At 41.8% G+C, this 18,742-nt stretch overlaps 1 protein-coding gene across 1 annotated transcript in view; it reads right to left on the bottom strand.

Annotated features, from left to right (window-relative positions):
* Positions 1 to 18,742, bottom strand: part of dnah5l (dynein, axonemal, heavy chain 5 like) — a 326,877-nt gene that overhangs the window by 252,249 nt on the left and 55,886 nt on the right. Inside the window, exon 14 of the mRNA XM_080217022.1 lies at positions 1,864 to 2,065. Within this exon, the coding sequence (XP_080073148.1) occupies positions 1,864 to 2,065 (202 nt within the window). The remainder of the gene's footprint in view (positions 1 to 1,863; positions 2,066 to 18,742) is intronic.

The following is an 18,742-nucleotide window of genomic DNA, read 5'->3' as shown; positions in this document are numbered from 1 at the left end:
TGGCATAGTGGTAATGTCATTGGACTAGTAATCTAGAGGTCTGGGCTGATATTCTAGAGAAAAGGGTTCAAATTCCACCACAGCAGCTGGTGAAATTTAAACTTAATTAATAAAATCTGGAATTGAAAGTTGGGCACAATAATAGTGATCATGAAACTATCAATTGTGGTAAAACACATCTGGTTCACTAATGTCCTTCAGGGAAGGAAATCTGCCATTCATATCTAGTCTGGCTTATATGCGACTCCAGACCAACAGCAACATGCCAGACTCTTCACTGCCCTCTTAAATGGTCTATAACAAACCACTCAGTTAAGGGCAATCAGGGATAGGTAACAAATGTTGGCCTTTCCAGTGACACCCACGTCCCATGACGGAATAAATAAACTGACCCATATAAGTGTTAGAATTTCTGCAGTTCCATGCACTTTTAGATTGGCTTTATTGGCATCCTCATAAATAGGGCCCGAGCCCACAGTCAAGATTGATGGTAAGATAGAACACATCAAAACCAGTCTATGATGTAATGGCTACCATGATCAGATCATTGCTTGCTGCAAACTCATGAATGCGCTGAAGGCCTGGAAGGGTAAGGTGTTTCAAACATTTGAAAAATAGGAGGTGCCAGCTGGCTCACACTGCTACTATGTAATAGAATCCCTGCAGTGCAGAAGGAGCCATTTGGTCCATCAAATTTGCACCAACTCTCCAAAAGAGCATCTTATCCAGCCCCACCCCCCACTCTATCCCCGTAACCCTATGCATTTACCATCGACAATCCATCTAACCTTCATATCTTTTGACACTAAGGGGCAATTTAGCAAGGCAAATTCTTCTAGCCTGCACATCTTTGGACTGTGGTAGGAAATCAGCACACCAGAAAGAAACCCATGCAGTCAAGGGGAAACGTGCAAACTCCACACAGATAGTCACCCAAGGCCAGAATCAACCCTGCGTTCCTGGCTCTATGAGGCAGCAGTGCTAACCATGTCACCCAGTTCTCCACTTATAGGATGCTGCCGTCAAGCCAAATTGACATTTTGCCAATCACACAAATGAGTAATGTGGTATATGAGTTTCAGTGCTAGTGTGATGCCAGGTGTAGGCCAGACGTCACAATGACTGCCATATCATAGAATCATAGAATTCCTACAGTACAGAAAGAGGCCATTTGGTCCATCGAGTCTGTACCAACCACAATCCCACCCAGGCCCTATTCCCATAACCTGCTAATTCCCCTGATATTAGAGTCAATTTAGCATGGCCAATCAACCTAACCCACATATCTTTGGACTTTGGATATCATATCAAACACCATGTGCCTTAGGCTAGTCTCAACAGGCAAATTACTGACGCTATGCAATCAGCCTGTGCTTGCAAAACACAAAACATTGCGTCCAACACTAGATAAGATCCTGCAATTGGACAAGACTTGCCAAAAATTCCAAGAATTACACTGAAAATCAATTTAAAATTATCAGTCAGGCTTGCAGTGTAGCTCACTTACGCATGCTACAGCCATAAATATTCACACACTGCAAACAGAAGGAGCATGCCCATGTGTCATTTACTTTTCCCTGGTTCATTCTACATGACAATACCATGACCAGAGTCAAACCTGTCTGGTTTGAATTTGAAGAATAGCTTGGCAATTAACTGTTCTCTGTTACATTCTCTATTACAATGCCACAATCAAGCAGAGTCTATCTGCCAACACTATTTGCCAATCAACACTTTTTTCTCATGCAGAATAAATTGTTATTCCTTTTTCTCTTGGTAATTCTGCGATCTTTCCTGATGAGTGAGAAGTTTAGACAGCATGTCACTCCTTTTTACATGATCTATAATAACTAAATATTGTACCTCTTGTTTTCTGTGGTCCAATACATCGTAAGTCTTTGATCTTGTGGTGTTGATAATTGTTTGATAACGCACATATAATTTGTCAAATCCCTCCATTTTAACATTCTGGAGATCTGATAGGTTTTCCATAGTGTCTATCATGTATGAAATCTTCTCCAGACGCTTGCAAAAAGTGTCAAACTTGCCAAATATATAGTTTTCACTGAAAAAAGTAAAATTTTGATTACAATGTTATTTACAAAACATTGAAATTAAAACATACAAAGAGAAACCTTCCTTTGCAGGACAAAACACTTGCGGTGGCGAACTTTGAATAAACTCCTTCAGCCTCGAAGGCTCTGGTATTAATATATAGCTGAGGAGGGAGCATTGCAGTGGAGGAGGGGTATGAGTTTGCAGTGAGGAAAGCTGATACTTTCAAATAGCCTGCTTACCATTTTAAACTTGATTTCCTAGATGCAGCCAGCCAGATTGAGAGGCTGACTTGCTGTGGGGCCTTCAGCATCAGGCTGCACAGAAGAGTGGAGAGGAGGGAGGGAGGGATTGAGTGAGAGGAGGGAGCATCATTTGAATACAAGCAAAGGAGGACAGGTAATTTTTTAAATAAGGACTTCTGAAAGGCACTTGATACAATCTCTCATCAGACTTTGACATAAAGTTGAAGCTTATGGAATTGAAGGTAATTGGTTGGGAGATTGACTGAGTGGCAGGATTCAGAGTACAACTCAAAAATAAAATGGCAGCACATTAAAGGTGGCCAGCAGACCCCTGATTGGCTGACCGCTGGCATTTAAAGCTGTCTGTGGCTCAGCTCGGTGCTCTCAGAATATGAGATGATGGTAGCACAGTGGTATTGTCAATGGACTAGTAATTCAGATGCCCAAGGTAATGTGCTGGGGACTCGGGTTCAAATCCCACCATAGCAGATGGTGATATTTGAATTCAATAAAAATTAAAGATCTAATGATGACCATGAAACCATTGTCAATTGTTGTAAACAAAAGCATCTGGTTCATTAATGTCCTTTAGGATAGGAGATTTGCCATCCTTGCCTGGTCTGGCCTACATGTGACTTCTGATCTACCGCAATGTGGTTGATTCTCAATTGCTCTTGGGCAACTAAGAATGAACAATAAACGCTGGTCAGCCAGCGATGCCCATTTCCCATAAAAGAATATTTTAAAAAATCAAGTGGGGTACGCCAGGAGTGTCATTAACGTAAGTATGCTGATTCCATATTATGGAGAAGCAATTCTGTTACTGTACAGAACACTGAAATATTCTGCCTAATACAGGGTTCAGAAGCAGAAACATTCAAACTGGCTTATTCATGGCAATCAATTTCACATGTTAGGTTTAGAGACATTTTGCAATACTTGTAAAAATGCAATCATGTTCTCACACAGGTGCAAAAGGAAGGATCAAACACATAAATGACAAAATGTTCTGCAATTACTGGCACAGATGTTTCTCCAGGGCAAATGTTTCCATCTGAAGTGAGTGGGAAAATGATATTCCTCCCTGCTGACATTAACAATGAGTGGAAATTAGATGACTGTACTGGTAACTGCAGTAAAGCCTTCTCCTGGTAAAGACATTAAGCACGTTGAGTAGTACGTGCCCAGGCATTCTGTTTTCTCCATTTTCTCATTAACATATTTTTCCTCAGACTTTTTCTCCTTACTTCTTTTCCCAAGATACACAACTCCATTTTTGTGTTCAGGGTGGCAAGTTGAAAATCTCACCCCAGGGACTCACACAAAGACAGACTCTCACTTGTGGCAGAAGTCCTCCCATACCACACACACCAGTGACTATATTCACAAGTGAGCTTAGATTTTGGAGCCTCATCATTCTGGGTGTCCTGGGTCGGAAAAAAGTAACTGAACGGGACAGTAGATTAGCAGCAGCTCTGAGGAAAATCCAGGCCTTAATTTGGGCAAGTAAGAAAGGTCAGTTATGTTAGATCCTCACTCCTGCCTTTTTCTATGAACACTCGAATTAGGAGTAGGAGTAGGCCACATGGCCCATCAAACCTGCTCTGCCATTCAACAAAATCATAGCTGATCCGATTTTAACTTCAACTCCACATGCCTGCCTACCCCCAAAATCCTTTCAACCATCTACTTATCAAGTATCCATCTACTTCTGCCTTAAAAATACATTATGCCTGTATTGCTTTTTGAGAAAGAAAGTTTTGAAGACTCACGAACGTTTCAGAGAAAAAAAGTCTCCTAGTCTCTGTCTTAAATGGACAATAAGAAGTCTGACAACACCAGGTTTAAGTCCAACCAATTAAACCTGTTGTTGTCAGACTTCTTACTGTGTTTACCCCAGTCCAATGCCGGCATCTCCACATCATTAAATGGACAACACCTTAATTTTAAACAGTGACCCTGAGTTAGATGCCTGTAGTCAGTAGGGGGTGCTGCTGGTCACCTTTAATGTGCTGTCATTTTATATGGTGTGATGCAGCCTAAATTGTTGTCCTCTTACTGATGGTAATCTTGCAGACTGTTCTAATGAATGTAAGATGAAAAGTTTACCATCTCATTTTCCAGCAATTTTCAGTATTTTAGAAGAGTGCGAGGGGATATCATAGAAACTTATAAAATTCTAACAGGGAGTTAAACAGGGTAGGTTCAGAAAGAATGGGGCAATTCTCCCAAAAGTACTGAATTGGTGGGGAAACTGTCCGAGATCATAACTGTTTTTTCAATTCAACTTCAGACTTGAATCTCCCCACTCTGCACTGCAGAGGTCACAATCATGAATCTTATTAAAAGCCCGGGGGGGTGGGGAGGCTTTTCACACCAGCGTTTGACAGTTCTGGAACTCTGCATATACACAATGGCCCTGATTTGTCAGTCTCTCCATTTGCTGGCCAGTCCAATCACTGGCCAGCCCAGGAGCCCTCCAGCAACCCCCACAGCCCAATCACAGCCCCCACAACAATTCCCAGGCCCGCCCTGACCCTCCCCGCCCCAGAGCACTCCAATGTCCAGCTCCCCCGCACCCAGCAGTACTGATCCCCCCACCCCGCTGACCCTTCCCACCAGGGTCAGACCCTCCCGCCCCCCAGGATTCAGGCCCTCTCTGGCAAACCATCCTCCCAGCCCACCCTAACTGTTGGCCTCCCTCCACCCCAGACCGATCCCCATGCAGCAGGACCTCCCACCCCCACTGATTGCCCTTAGGCCCCAGCCACGATAGGCCCTGCACTCTTGGCACAGTCCAATGCCTGGTGGGCAGTGCCCCCTTTGGGCAATTCCGGGGGCACAGGCTGACACTGCCAGGGGTACCCATGCTCAGGGGCACCACACCCCCATCACCCGACCCCCTGTGGGGCCCTGAATGTCCCCCTTCATTCCAGCGGGATCTCCCACTAGTTCCCCAAACATGTGGATCTACTCTAAACCCTGCCGGAAAGACGTACTCCTAGCGAGGTGGGAGGTTCAATTAGGACGGCATGTTCCTGATAATGACATTGAAAACATATTTAAACTACATTAAGAAAAGATTCAAATGTCTTCCCGCTGGTTTCCAGCGTGGTCTGGACTCCAGCTATTTTCCAGCTCTGGGGGATGTGCACGCGTTCCCGGCACTCGCACAAATCCCAGAACAAGGCCAACCACTTGCATCTCCCAACCCGATCCACCAGTAAAGTTGTGGGTTACGATGGGAGAATCGCCCCCAGTGTTCCCAAAGGTGGGGGAGTCCAGAATGAGGAGTCATGGTTTTAGGATAAGGGATAAGCTTTTTAGAACTGAGGTGAGGAGAAATTTCTTCACCCAGAAGATGGTGAATGTGTGGAATTCATTACCACAAAATGTAGTTGAAGCCAAAGTGTTGTCTGATTTCAAGTAGAAATTAGATATAGCTCTTGGGGTTAAAGGGATCAAGGGATATGAGGGAAAGAAAGGAATAGGATATTGAATTCAATGATCAGCCATGCTCAAGATGAAAGGTGGAGCAGGTTCAAAGGGCCGAATGGCCTACTCCTGCTTCTAGTTTCTATGTTTCAAGCTCTATATTACCCAACGGCCAACTATATTTAGAACATATAGACTTATTTTACTTTTTCTTAAACTAACCTTAGCACCCAACATTAAAGTACAAGTTCGAAATGTTGCCCCCAATACATCCACTTGGTACAATTTCTGATGAGTAGAACACTGTTCTCTGCAGCAACAAGCAAGAAATATTTGTGCTGCCTGCCCGGTTCAGAGTTTGGAACATCTGCTTAGAACGGAAGTGGAACTTGAATTGGAATGGTAGGATCCAATTGTCATGGATCATGTAGGGACCAACAAAATAGGTAGACAAGCAGAAAGGTTCTGCATAATCAGTAGGAAGATCTTAGCACCAAATTAAGAAGCAGAACTTCAAAGGTAATCATCTCTGGATTATTTCCTGAACCAAATGCAAATTAACATAGGGTAAATAAGGTTAGAAAGATGAATGTGTATCTTAAAAACTGGTATGGTGGTGTGTTCTGGTTCATGGGGCACTGACACCAGTACTGGGGAGGGTAAAAGCTGTACCAGTGACCCTCCCCGCCGGGGCCAGACACCCCCCCAGGAGGCAGGCCCATCCGGCAAACCACCCCCTGCACCTGAACTGTACTGGGATCAGTGTTCTTGTGAGCTGCAGAACTAGCAAAGCAGAGGTGCTTTGGGTTAAGGAAGCAAATTTGGAAAGATGTGGTAAATCAAAATGTAGGTAAAAAGCAAGAGAGGAAGTTATTAATGTGAGGAATTAATAAACAGAAAGGACAGAAGTACAAATTTAAAGTAAATCAACAGGCAAGGCAGCAGGTTACCAAAATAGTAAAAGGACAAAGCTTAAGTTTTGATTTGATTTTTTATTGTCACGTGTATTAACATACAGTGAAAAGCATTGTTTCCTGCACACTATACAGACAAAACATACCATTCATAGAGAAGGAAACAAGAGGGTGCAGAATGTAGTGTTACAGTTATAGCTAGAGTGTAGGGAAAGATCAACTTAATGCAAGGTAAGTCCATTCAAAAATCTGATGGCAGCAGGGAAGAAACTGTTCTTGAGTTGGTTGGTACATGACCTCAGGCTTTTGTATCTTTTTCCTGACAGAATAAGGTGGAAGAGAGAATGTCCGGGATGCTTGGGGTCCTTAATTGTGCTGGCTGCTTTGCCGAGGCAGCGGGAAGTGTAGACAGAGTCAATGGATGGGAGGTTGGTTTCTGTGATGGATTGGGCTACATTCACGACCTGTATTTCTGTATTTGAATGTACATAGCATTCAAAGCAAAACAGATGAACTAATAGTACAAGTAGAAATAAATAGGTACAATCTACTAGCCATTACAGAGACATGGCTACAGGATGACATAGATTAGGATCTGAATATTGAAGGGTATATGACATATTGGAAGAACAGGATGCTGGGAAAAGTTAGAGGAGTGGCTCTGTTAATTAAAGATGATATTAGCACAATAGAGAGAGATGACCTAAGTCCAAGAAACGAGGATATAAAAGTGGTTTGGGTAGATATGAGAATGATAAAGGCAAGGAGTCACTTGTGGGGGTGTTATACAGGCCACCTACATGTATATGCACATACAAGTATATAAATTAGGAGCAGGAGTAGGCCACTCGGCCCTTCAGGCCTACTCCATTATTCAATAAGATCATGAATGATCCGATTGTAACCTCAACCCCACACTCTTGCCTACCCCTATAGCCTTTCCCTCTAGTTAATCAAGAATCTATCTCGATCTACCTTAAAATATTCAAAGACTCTGCTTCCCCTGTTTTAAGAGAATTTCAAAGGCTCACAACTTCTCAGAGAAAACATTTCTCCTCATCTGTCTTAAACTATCAACACCTTATTTTTAAACAGCATCTGCTAATTCTACATTCTCCCACAAGAGATAACATCCTCTCCACATCTACCCTGTCAAGACCCCTGAGGATTTTAAAGGTTTCAATCAAGTTGCTCTTTCTTTCCTAAACTCCCGCAGATACAAGCCTAACCTGTCCAATCTTTCCTCATAAGATAACACGTCCTTTCTTAGAGACTGGAAAAATCAGATGAGCTAAGGTAGACTAGAAGAGGCATTTATTGTTTTTGGGATAGTTTCTTAGAACAGCAAACCCTGGCATCAGAAAGCATGTAACACTAGATCTGGTATTGACCAACAAGACAGGATTAATTAATGACCTAATACTGAAGACATAGGAATTCCTCAGGGTAGTGTCCTGGGCCCAATCATCTTCAGTTGTTTCATCAATGTCTTTCCCATCATTATAATGTCAGAAGTGGGTATGTTTGCACAATGTTTAACACCATTTGCGATTCCTCTGATACTGAAGCAGTCCCTATGCAGCAAGATCTGGACAATATTCAGGCCTAGGCTGATAACTGGCAAGTAATAATTACGCCACATAAGTGCCAGGAAATTACCATCTCAAATAAGAGAGAATTTATCTAACCATTTTCCTTGGCATTCAACAGCACTACCATCACATAATCCCCCAATATCACAATCCTGGGGGTTACCATTGACCAGAAACAGAACTGGACCAGCCACATAAATACTGTGGCTATAAAAGCAGGTCAGAGATTTGGAATTCTGAGGAGATTAACTCATCTCCTGACTCCCCAAATCCTGCCCACCATCTGCAAGGCAGAAGTTATCTGGATGAGTGCAGCTTCAACAACGCTCAAGAGGTTCAATACCATCCAGGACAATGCAGCTCATTTGATTGGGACCATCACAATAAACATTTACTCCTTCTGCCAACACATAATGGTAGCAGTGTGTAACATCTACAAGATGCAGTGCAGCAACTCACCAAGGCTCTATGGCAGCACTTTCTAAACCCGTGACCTTGAAGAACAAGGGCAGCACATGCATGAAGACACCACAACATACTAACTCCTCCCTCCCCCTCTTCCCCACTATCCTAACTTTATTGCCATTCCTTCACTTTCTCTGGGATTAAATCCCAACAGCTGTTCCCAAAGCACTTGGACTGGAACAGATAGAGAAGGTAGCATAGCATCACCTCTCCATGGCAATAAATGCTGGCCTGCTGGCCTAAACAGAGATGCTCACATCTCATGAATGTAAAAAAAAAATCCCCATTGCTACTTGACACCACCTCAGAAACCATCTTCAGTCCATGACCTCACTTTCACCAGTTACTTGGGAATGGCAGTGTGGATACCCCATAGACGCACTCTCCCCATCCCCTCAAGATCTGCCCCACTGACCCCTGCACTTCCCCTGCAATTGCCCCAGGTCTTCCATTTAAAAGACTGTTTGAGCTCTGCTCTTGCTATGGTCACTGTGTGCTAATGCATGAGTTCCTCCACTCTGTCTATCATTTGTGCAGTGCCAAGAATTGCTCCTCTTTTCCTGACTGGCTGCCTGCTGAGCCTCATCACCTTGCATCTGCTACTGAAACCAGTATCTTTGTGAATCACCTGGAAAATCTCATACAGCCCTGCAATGAGCTCCCAAGCAGCTTAGTAACAGCATCAGTTGATGCCCCACTACTTTTGGGCGGTTGCCGCAACCCCAATAAGATGACTCCAATGAAATTGCTGTGAGGCACGGCCACATTGGGAAACTGGCATACTGTTCAGCAATGTGAATATGCTGGAACTCCCACCTCCACAGCTATTACCAGTAGCTGCTGATTATTTCCAGCATTTTCTGTTTCTATTCTGGATGATCAGCATCTACTGCAGTTTGCTTTTCTATTACTTTGATATAGGTTTGTTATGCTCTAGCAAGGCAGCACAAAAAGCTACGATTGTGTTGGTCTAGGAGAATCCATCTTTTAACGTGGACAAATAAAATGTAATGAGGCTCGAGAAAAAAAATGAACAGTTGAAATGTAAACTAAATGGTTCTGGGTTACAGATGTTTCTAAGGCTATAGATGGATAACTCCGTGAAATCAATGGCACTGTGTGAGATAGCAGTAACAAAAGTTAAATGGATCTTGGGATGAGTAGCCAAAGGGGGAAATGGCACAAATCCCAAGAGGTGATAATTGGTTTATACAAGTACTACCAGTATCCTAGTGCAAAAGAACTATGGTTTTAGGAGATTGATTGCTCCTGAAAGTTCTACTCTTGTGAGGCACATTAGTTGTAGATTCTCCTGCAACATATAGCAGATGTGTTCAGTTGCAAGCTTGCTGATGTAAAGCTGGTGAAGGCATTTCCAGTCATTTCCAGGGAGGAATGCCAGGGCCTATATCTATGATTGGTGATTGAGTAGTAAGCATAGTCCACATGTGATCTTCCTGGCATGCCTTTTTTTTAATTTTCTACCTCCTCAACTATTGAATACTAGGGCAATCAAGTTAATTTTAAATGGAATCGCCAACAATCATGTGAATGCAGAGGTTATTGCTTGATACATTGTTGCCTTCTGAGCTGGAGTGAACACTTTAATTCAAGGAACACCTTCTCCAATCCTCTCTCTTTAAGAATCTTTTATACTGTGATTAAAGCAGGAAACTATAGGCCAATTAGCCTATCATCTGTCATTTGGAAATATTTGAATCCATTGTTAAAGCAGTTGTTGCAGGATACTTGCAAGGTGGATAAAGAGGAACCGGTAGATGTGGTGTACTTCAATTTCCAAAAGGCATTTGATAATGTATCACATCAAAGGTCATTACACAGAATAAGAGCACGTGGTGTAGCGGACAACATATTAGCATGGAAAAAATATTGTCTAGTTAACAGGAAGCAGAGAGAATAGCTAAGTGGGTCATCTTTGGCTTGGCAGTACCATAGGAATTAGTGCTGGGTCTTCAACTTTATGCAATCTATATCAATGACATGGATGTAGGGACTGAAGGTATGGTAGCTAAGTTTGTCAATTATGTGAAGATAGATAGGAAAGTAGGTTACCAAGAGGTAGTAGGGAGTCTGCAGAAGGATATAAACAGGTTAAGTGAGTGAGCAAACATATGGTAGATTGAGAATAATGTGAATAAATATGAATTTCTTCATTTTGGATGGAAGAATAGAAAGCAATATACTATTTAATGGAGAAGGATTGCAGAACACAGTGCTACAGAAAGATCTGGGCATCCTGGTACATGAATCAGTTAAAGTTAGCACGCAGGTACAGCAAGTGATTAAGAAAGTAAATGGAATGTTGGCATTCCATGCAAGAAAATTGGAATATAAATGTCGGGAAGTTTTACTGCGGCTATATTAGGCCTTGGTAAGACCACATTCTGAGTACTGAGTAGAATTTTAGTCTCCTTATTTGAAAATGAGATTTAATAGCTTTATTCCTGGGATGGAGGGCTTATCCTATGATCAAAGGTTGAAAAGGTTGGCCCTAAACCCTTTGGCGTTTAGAAAGATGGGAAATGATCTTTTTGAAACATGTAAGATACAGCATGGATTCAAGAGGATGTTTCCTCTTGTAGGTTAGACTAAAATATGGATGGCAGGTGGCACAGTGGTTAGTACTGCTGCCTCACAATGTCAGAAGCTTGGGTTTGATTCCCAGCTCGGGTCACTGTCTGTGTGGAGATTGCATGTTCTCCCCATGACTGCATGGGTTTCCTCCAGGTGCTCCAATTTCCTTCCACAGCCCGGAAGATGTGCTGGTTAGGAGCAATGGCCATGTTAAACTCTTCATCAGTGTACCTGATTAGGCACCCGAGCGTGGCGACTAGGTGATTTGCACTGTAACTTCATTGCACTGTTAATGTAAGTCTACTTATGACATTAATAAATAAACTTTAAAACTAGGTGACATTGTTTAAGAATAAGACATCTCCCCTTTAAGACAGAGATGGTGAGAATTTCTTTCCCTCAGAGGGTCATTGGTTTGTGAAATTCTCTTCCCCAGAGAGTAGTGAAGGATGGGTCTTTAAATTTATTCAAAGCAGGGTTAGGTTTTTGATAGATAGAAGAGTCAAGGCTTATGGGTTGCAGCCAGGAAAGTGGACATGAGACAACAACCAGAGCAGCCATGATCAAACTGAAATGTGGATTAGGATCAGAGAGCCAAACGCTCTACTCCTGCTCCTCAGTCTGATGTCTCTGTGTAACTATTCTAATTGCTCCATTTACAGCAGGCTGTCCATTGATTCTAAAGGGTTTCACATTCAAAAAAAAGGCAAAAGACAAAAATCCATCGTGACAAAGCTTATGATAAATAATCCAATGTAAAAACCTCTTCCTCTTTGAAAGCTTCTTTGCACTGGAATTTTTTTTTCTAATTGTTTGATGTGGGTGAGATGACAATACCACGATTCCATTATAAAGGACAAGAAATCTTGTAAAACCTAAAAATGATTTGAACGTGTTAATTTTCATGCTCAGTGTGACTGTAGTGGGGAGTCAATGAATTTAGAACTTTCCATTTTATGGTCCTTGGTTGCCCAAATGATAATGATTCTGTCTACCAACAAGAACCTTCAAAATGCAGGAGGAAGAAATCAAATAAGTAAAAAACCGCATCATAGGTAACTAGCAATTTGTTTCATAAACAGGACTGAGAAGAGGAACATTTAAAATCAAACCCAAACTGTGAGCAACTAAAAGCTAGTAACTGAATAACATTGTCTCCCCCTTTCTTGTAGAAATGTCAGTTTTCTATGGCTGCTATTACCAAGATTTGCAAAACCAATCAGTTACAATAGCAGCACCAGGAGGACAAAATGTTTTATACAAGCAGAGCCTGAACAAAATGACAATTTGTCCGGTGTCTTTGATTGTAATAATTGCTATTGCAAGCATTACACTGCTTTCAACTTATGACTTCTAATTAAATGGTATAATGATGTATTTTTTTAAAAAGTTAAAGAAAATGGGAGAAATAAAAAATAGAATTAGCAAGTATTTGAAATGTAACATGATTTAAAGGCCTCAGCATGCACAATCCTTTGACAGCTTTGAAATGTTCCTAAGGAAGGAGTAACCTGGAGAATTTACGGAAATATTGCTTAGTTACATTTATCAACTTTAGCAATTTGGCATTTCCCTAATTCCTTTTTGGATATTAGACAAAAATAGTTTCTTTTCCCTGAAGCTAGTTTTTTTTGGCCTCCTTAGAATTCTTTGAGCAGCTGCAGCAGAAGAGGGCGAGCAATTTGGTTTTGTTGCCTAGTGGATAGTGAGTGCATTGGTGAACTTTCCTTACTCATCTATTCATGAGTTCATGCTCTTTAAACTGCTGAAAAATAAATGGAAATAGACAATTCCCTGTGCATCAAATTTTATTTAAACTCATGAATTCCCTACAGTATAAGTAACTTAAGCATTGAAAATACGAGGGGCAGGAATCAACTGCACATTGCCAGTTAGACAGATGGAGGGACAAAATGCATGAATTTGTGAATATATTTTATGTAAATCTGCCTAGTTCTTTTTTTTGTGTAATGAAATGCTTTTGTGTAAAGTGTATATTCTCATTGTTACTAGTAAGCATTTTTATACATTGTTCAAACGAATTTAATAGTTTTTAATATTTGATATTATTAAGGAGAGATAGTGTGGGCAGGATTTTTGTCCCAATGTAGGAACGCGAACAGAGGAAGATGGGTACATAATTTTCCATTGATAGCCAGTGTGTTGGTTTGTTGGCACCATACTGTCCAATTTTCTGGAGGCCAGGGTGGGAACACAATGGTTGTGTGCCCGCAAGTGACAAATAAGTTGTTAAGATAATTAAAAGATCAATTAATGCCAATGATCAGAAACCAATTGAAATTTTCCAATTGATCTATGAACCCCCTGGTGTCAGGAGAACAGTATCCTTCTGGTGCTGACCTCCCAGCAGCAAGCCAGGAGGCCAGCGCTCCAGCCTTACATGAGCCCCCAACCCCCCCACCACTACCTGACTACTGCTGTGGCCACAAACCACCCTTCAAAGGGATTATCTGGAAGCAGTATGTTTTATTTTGAGTTTTCAGAAGTGCTGAGGAGCCACCTCTGGTGTGGGGTTGGGACCTGCATTTGATCCAGACCCAAAATATAAAATCCTGCCCAACGTTGGAAATTTATTTAAATGAAAAGCTGTGCTTATGAACAAGTGTTCATTTTTCTTTCTTCCTGACAGACATTTGGAAGAAATAGGTTTGGCTGGCCTATTCATGACTATCACTAATGTGTTGACATGCACGTTAAAACATTCCTTATTTTGCAGTGGTGGGGGAGGTATCATTCTTGGTGTCTGAGTTGCGGAGACCTTGCCTGATGGTGACAGTGAAGCTATAAATATTTTGATGAAAGCTGCAGATTAAAGATTGGAAAAATGAAGCAAAGTCAATACTCTCCACTAAAATTCGCCTCTTCTTCATTCACCACCTTGCCCCCTTTCTGACCTCACTACATTCACTAACTCCCTCCTAAATGTGTATTTATTAAGTGTCTGCTTCATGTGATTTTTGGGACAGCATCCAAAGTCGCTTACCATGGTTCCACAGCATTCCCTTGGTCTTTGGACTTTGCTGTAAATTGAAATATGGCACAGGATGGATACATTGTAATGGATATTGTTGCAACTGCAGTATTTGCTCTGTTTTACAGTGGGGCACAAACACTGCCTTTAATGTACATAAAGTGAAATTTATTGCTACACTGAAGAGATATGAATATGATTATATAAAACATGATTGTTCACTCTACATAAATAAGCATTCACCAGGCCTGTCTACTCATCCAACTTATAACCATTAGAGGCTCCTCACAGCAGTAGAGATGTCTTATTTATTACGTGCCAATGTAAACGATGACAAGCACTCTGCAACAGAAAACAACGTGTGACGTTGTTTCGAAATTGAAGACAGAGGGGCAAAGGTTAAGTATTATGCTCCACATTGGCAAGTATAAAACAATGAAATGTAAAATAGTTTAACTGAAGATGGAAATGCAAGAATTAAAAAAAGTGAAAACTCCAGTTATGATAAAAGGTGTCAGCATCAATAGTATATTGCATGAGTCTTGGTGTCACTAAGTATGCTACATTATCTGCTCAACAGGGGATCACCCTTCCCAATCTGTGTAGGCTGCCTCTCCATTCATTTTTTTTTTCATTTGTTCATGGGATGTGGGTGTCGCTGGCAAGTTCAGCAATTGTTGCCCATCCCTATTTGCACTTGAATTGAGTGATTTGGTAGGCAGAGGGCAGTTGAGAATCAACCACATTGCACTGGCTTTGTAGACCAGACCAGGCAAGGATGGCAGATTGCCTTCCCTTAAGGACATTAGTGAACTACATGGGTTTTTACAACAATCGACTGGTTTCATGGTCATCATTAGACCTTTAATTCCAGATTTTGTTTGAATTTAAATTTCAACATCTGTTGTGGTGGGATTCAAACCCAGGTCCCCTCAGCATCACCCTGGGTGATGCTGAGTTACTAGTCCAGTTATAATACCACTACACCACTGCCTCTATGTTATTGCTGTTATACTATTAAGAATAATCTGAAAAGCATCACCAGTAAGCAGGCCTCTCTAGTCCTCTCTTCTTCCATAATATTGCATACTTCACAGCCAGATTCATGTACTGAATATTATTATTGCTTAAATGAACATTATTGCTTAAATGCTAATTAAGGCAGTTAAATGGTGATTCATCACTGTTAGAAAGCGGTGTATTACGTTCTTAGGATCTCTCAAAACACAACTAATGAATTACTTTTGAAGCGTAGTCACAGGACAGAAATGTTTTGCCAACAGCAAAGTCCCACAAAATGCAAATCAAATGAGTGACCAGTTAATCTGTTGTTTTTGGTACAGCTGATGGAGAACAGAATATTGTTCCTGGCATTTTTAGAACTTCTGACACTTTTTTGAATAATATCATGCATTTTTCATATCCATTGGAACCACTGGAGCAGACTTTGATTTCACATTTCATGGCACTTTCAACAGTAATGACTCCCTGAGTGCTAAACTGAAATGTCAGCTTAGATAATGTGCTTAAATACTGGAGGCTTGAAATAACAACCTTCTTCTCAGCCTTCTATCAACTACGCCAAGCTGACGCATTGGCCAGAAATTTATGCCCCCTTTGTGAATGTCCTTCAAGAGGATCATAAAATGGTGTGGGGTGGCATCTGTCCAGCACATTCAAGTCAGGTCCAGGTTTAATGGCAAGTATGAACAGTGCACAGTTTTGGGAAAACAGCAATTGAGCGCTAGTTAAGGTAATTCATGTTGTAATTGAAGGGTGTTTTACAGGCCCATTCAAATTTTACAGCAACTGCCTGAGAGCTTCAGTGTGTCAGAGTCCCAGCAGATGTCAGGGTGCAGCTCAGGTCATTGCTCCATTAAGCAGCCGTAGGGTGAGGCTGGTTCAGTGCAACCATAAGACCATAAGACATAGGAACTGAATTAGGCTACTTGGCCATCAAGTCTGCTCTACTATTCAACCATGGCTGATATTTTTCTCATCCCATAGCAATAGCTATCACAATTTGATTGAGGGAGGAGTGACACCTGGTTGCTGAAAACTGGCTGCATTGGGAGAGCTCCAAGTGCTTTAGGCTTGGGTATTTACAGGAAGCATCTGGTAAAGCAGCTCTTCAGATCAGCAGGGCCCACCTGCCAGGGGCAATGCCTGCTCAGGAGGTGAGTCCTTCAGCAAAGAGGAGTAGCTAAGATGGAGGGAGATACAAGCATAGGGATCCAAAGAGCAGCAATCTCCTGCACTTGTAAGGACAGGTAGGGAATCATCAGACAAGACTCCAAGCAGGCACCATTTTGAGACAGGGGAGACAGAAAAAGGATGAGCTATCTCCAGATGTCAGGGTGACACTGTACCTCACCTGAGAGGCTGCCGATCTTTGTGCTATGATAATTGACAAGTTGAGCCACACTGACATTGCTGGTTATTCATTGTCAGTGTTGTCACCATGGTCTCTATTTTCTATGTATCAGGTTCATTCCTGGACCCCACTGGAGATGTCAGTGGCATACCATTTCATCCAAGTGGTGTCCAATACCTTCTTCGTGAGGCCAGCCAATATATCCATTACCACATTAATCACACAATCACTCTGAGAGAGCCAAAAGATTCAGGGCCATCACTGGATTCCCACAGGAGCAAGGTGTAATAGATGGCATGCACATGGCCACTATGGCTCCCATTGGCCAGCCAGCAGCCTTCATTAAAAGGAAGGGATTCCATTCCCTCTACATGCAAATGGTCTGCAATCAGCACCAATGGACCCTGCAGTTATGTGCACAGCTCCATGGGAGCAGCCACCTAAATAGGATCTACCAGTGGCCTTAGCCTTTGACTCCCCCTATGCATTTTCAAGCTGGAATTCTTAGCAAGAAAGGCTAACCGTTAAACAGATGGTTACTGAATCTGGTGGCAAACCCTAGCAAGGAAGCAAAGGAGAAATACAATAGTAGTCACATGGCAACCTGAGCCCCCATTGAGCAAACTATAGGTCTCCTGAAGATGAGGTTAAGAAGTTTGGATCATTCCAATGAGGCACTTCAATAAACCCCAGAGAGGGTCCACCAGATTTTAGTCTGCTCTGCTTTGCACATCTTGGTGCTGTAGAAAGAGATAACCTTGGCCAATGGGGATTTAGTAGAGTCATCCCTAGCCCACTTATTATGGTCGACCCTCATTTCATGGAAACACACAAGGACGTTTCCTGGCCCCAAAAGGAACTGAGATGCGACATTCACCTTGTGGAGCACTCGCCATTCTGACTTGGAAATATGTGACTGTTCCTTCACTGTCATGAAGTCAAAATGCAGTAACTCCCTCCCTAACAACACTGTGAATGTACTTACATCATATGGACTGCAGCAGTTCAAAAGACAGCTCACCAACACTTTCTCAAGGGCAATTAAGAATGGAGAGTAAATGCTGATATTGCCAGCAACATCCACATTCCATGAACAAATAAAACAAAAGCTTAGAATGTTGTTGACCCATTTGCAGCATTGTGGTCCAGTTCCCTAGTTAACCACACGGTTGCTGACCACATCATAACCTCCAACCAGACTTAGCTTGGAGGAAAACCTGCAGGGGGTCAATACTGAACAATGGGATGACTCAAGATCTTCCTTTCTACTTGCTAGCAAGTGTCTCTTCCTGCTGGCTTTAGCAGTGGCTACATCACTGACCTTTTGTCCTTCTCCCAGTAGCATGGCTGCACTATTGAGTGGGGATCTTATAAGAATGACTGAAGCAGGTCAGGAGGGGATGGCTGAAGGTAGTTTCTGCAGTACTTATTTCCGGTCCACCTTCCCCTTCTCATCAATTCATACCAAGGCCCAGGCCATCAGTTATAATTCATCCTAGCTCTAAGAATCGATTGTGAGTAAACCTTTGTGTCCCTATGGGTGTATTGTAATGAAAAAAAAATCTCTTATTTAACAATATTCTAGGATCAAAAGACACCAATGTATTTTTTATTTGAAAATACATTGCCAAAAATGTAGTTCTGCCAAAAATATTAATATATTTTGCAATTGAGAGCCATATTCATTTTTATGCATACTGTGACGCCATCCTAAAGTGGGGTTTAAAAACTAAAAGGAATTGAAAGTACCGGTACATCCCACTGCCTCCAAGGATAATTGTCTGTTGTTGAGCAAAAGCAACAAAACTGGAGGAATGCAATTTGTAAATGTTATTTTCATTGACAATGGCAAGATTCAGAGACATGGTTTAATATAAAGGAGCAGTATGAGTGTGTTTGGCTAAAGGAAGGCAGGTCCCAAAGCCTTTGCTTGCTGTGTCTCTGCATTCTAAATACCAATATGACATGCTCAGTGACTCTGCTGTTATATGAATGCTAACAAGTTCCTTATCACTGAAAGGTAGATGGTACTTCATATTGATGTACTTTTGCGTACTGCTCAGCAATATCTGTAA

Source organism: Carcharhinus amblyrhynchos, chromosome 2, assembly GCF_965287045.1.
Source record: "Carcharhinus amblyrhynchos chromosome 2, sCarAmb.v2.hapA, whole genome shotgun sequence".
Lineage (NCBI taxonomy): Eukaryota > Metazoa > Chordata > Chondrichthyes > Carcharhiniformes > Carcharhinidae > Carcharhinus > Carcharhinus amblyrhynchos.
Note: the sequence above shows the minus strand (reverse complement) of the source record. Positions and strands in the feature narration are given on the sequence as shown.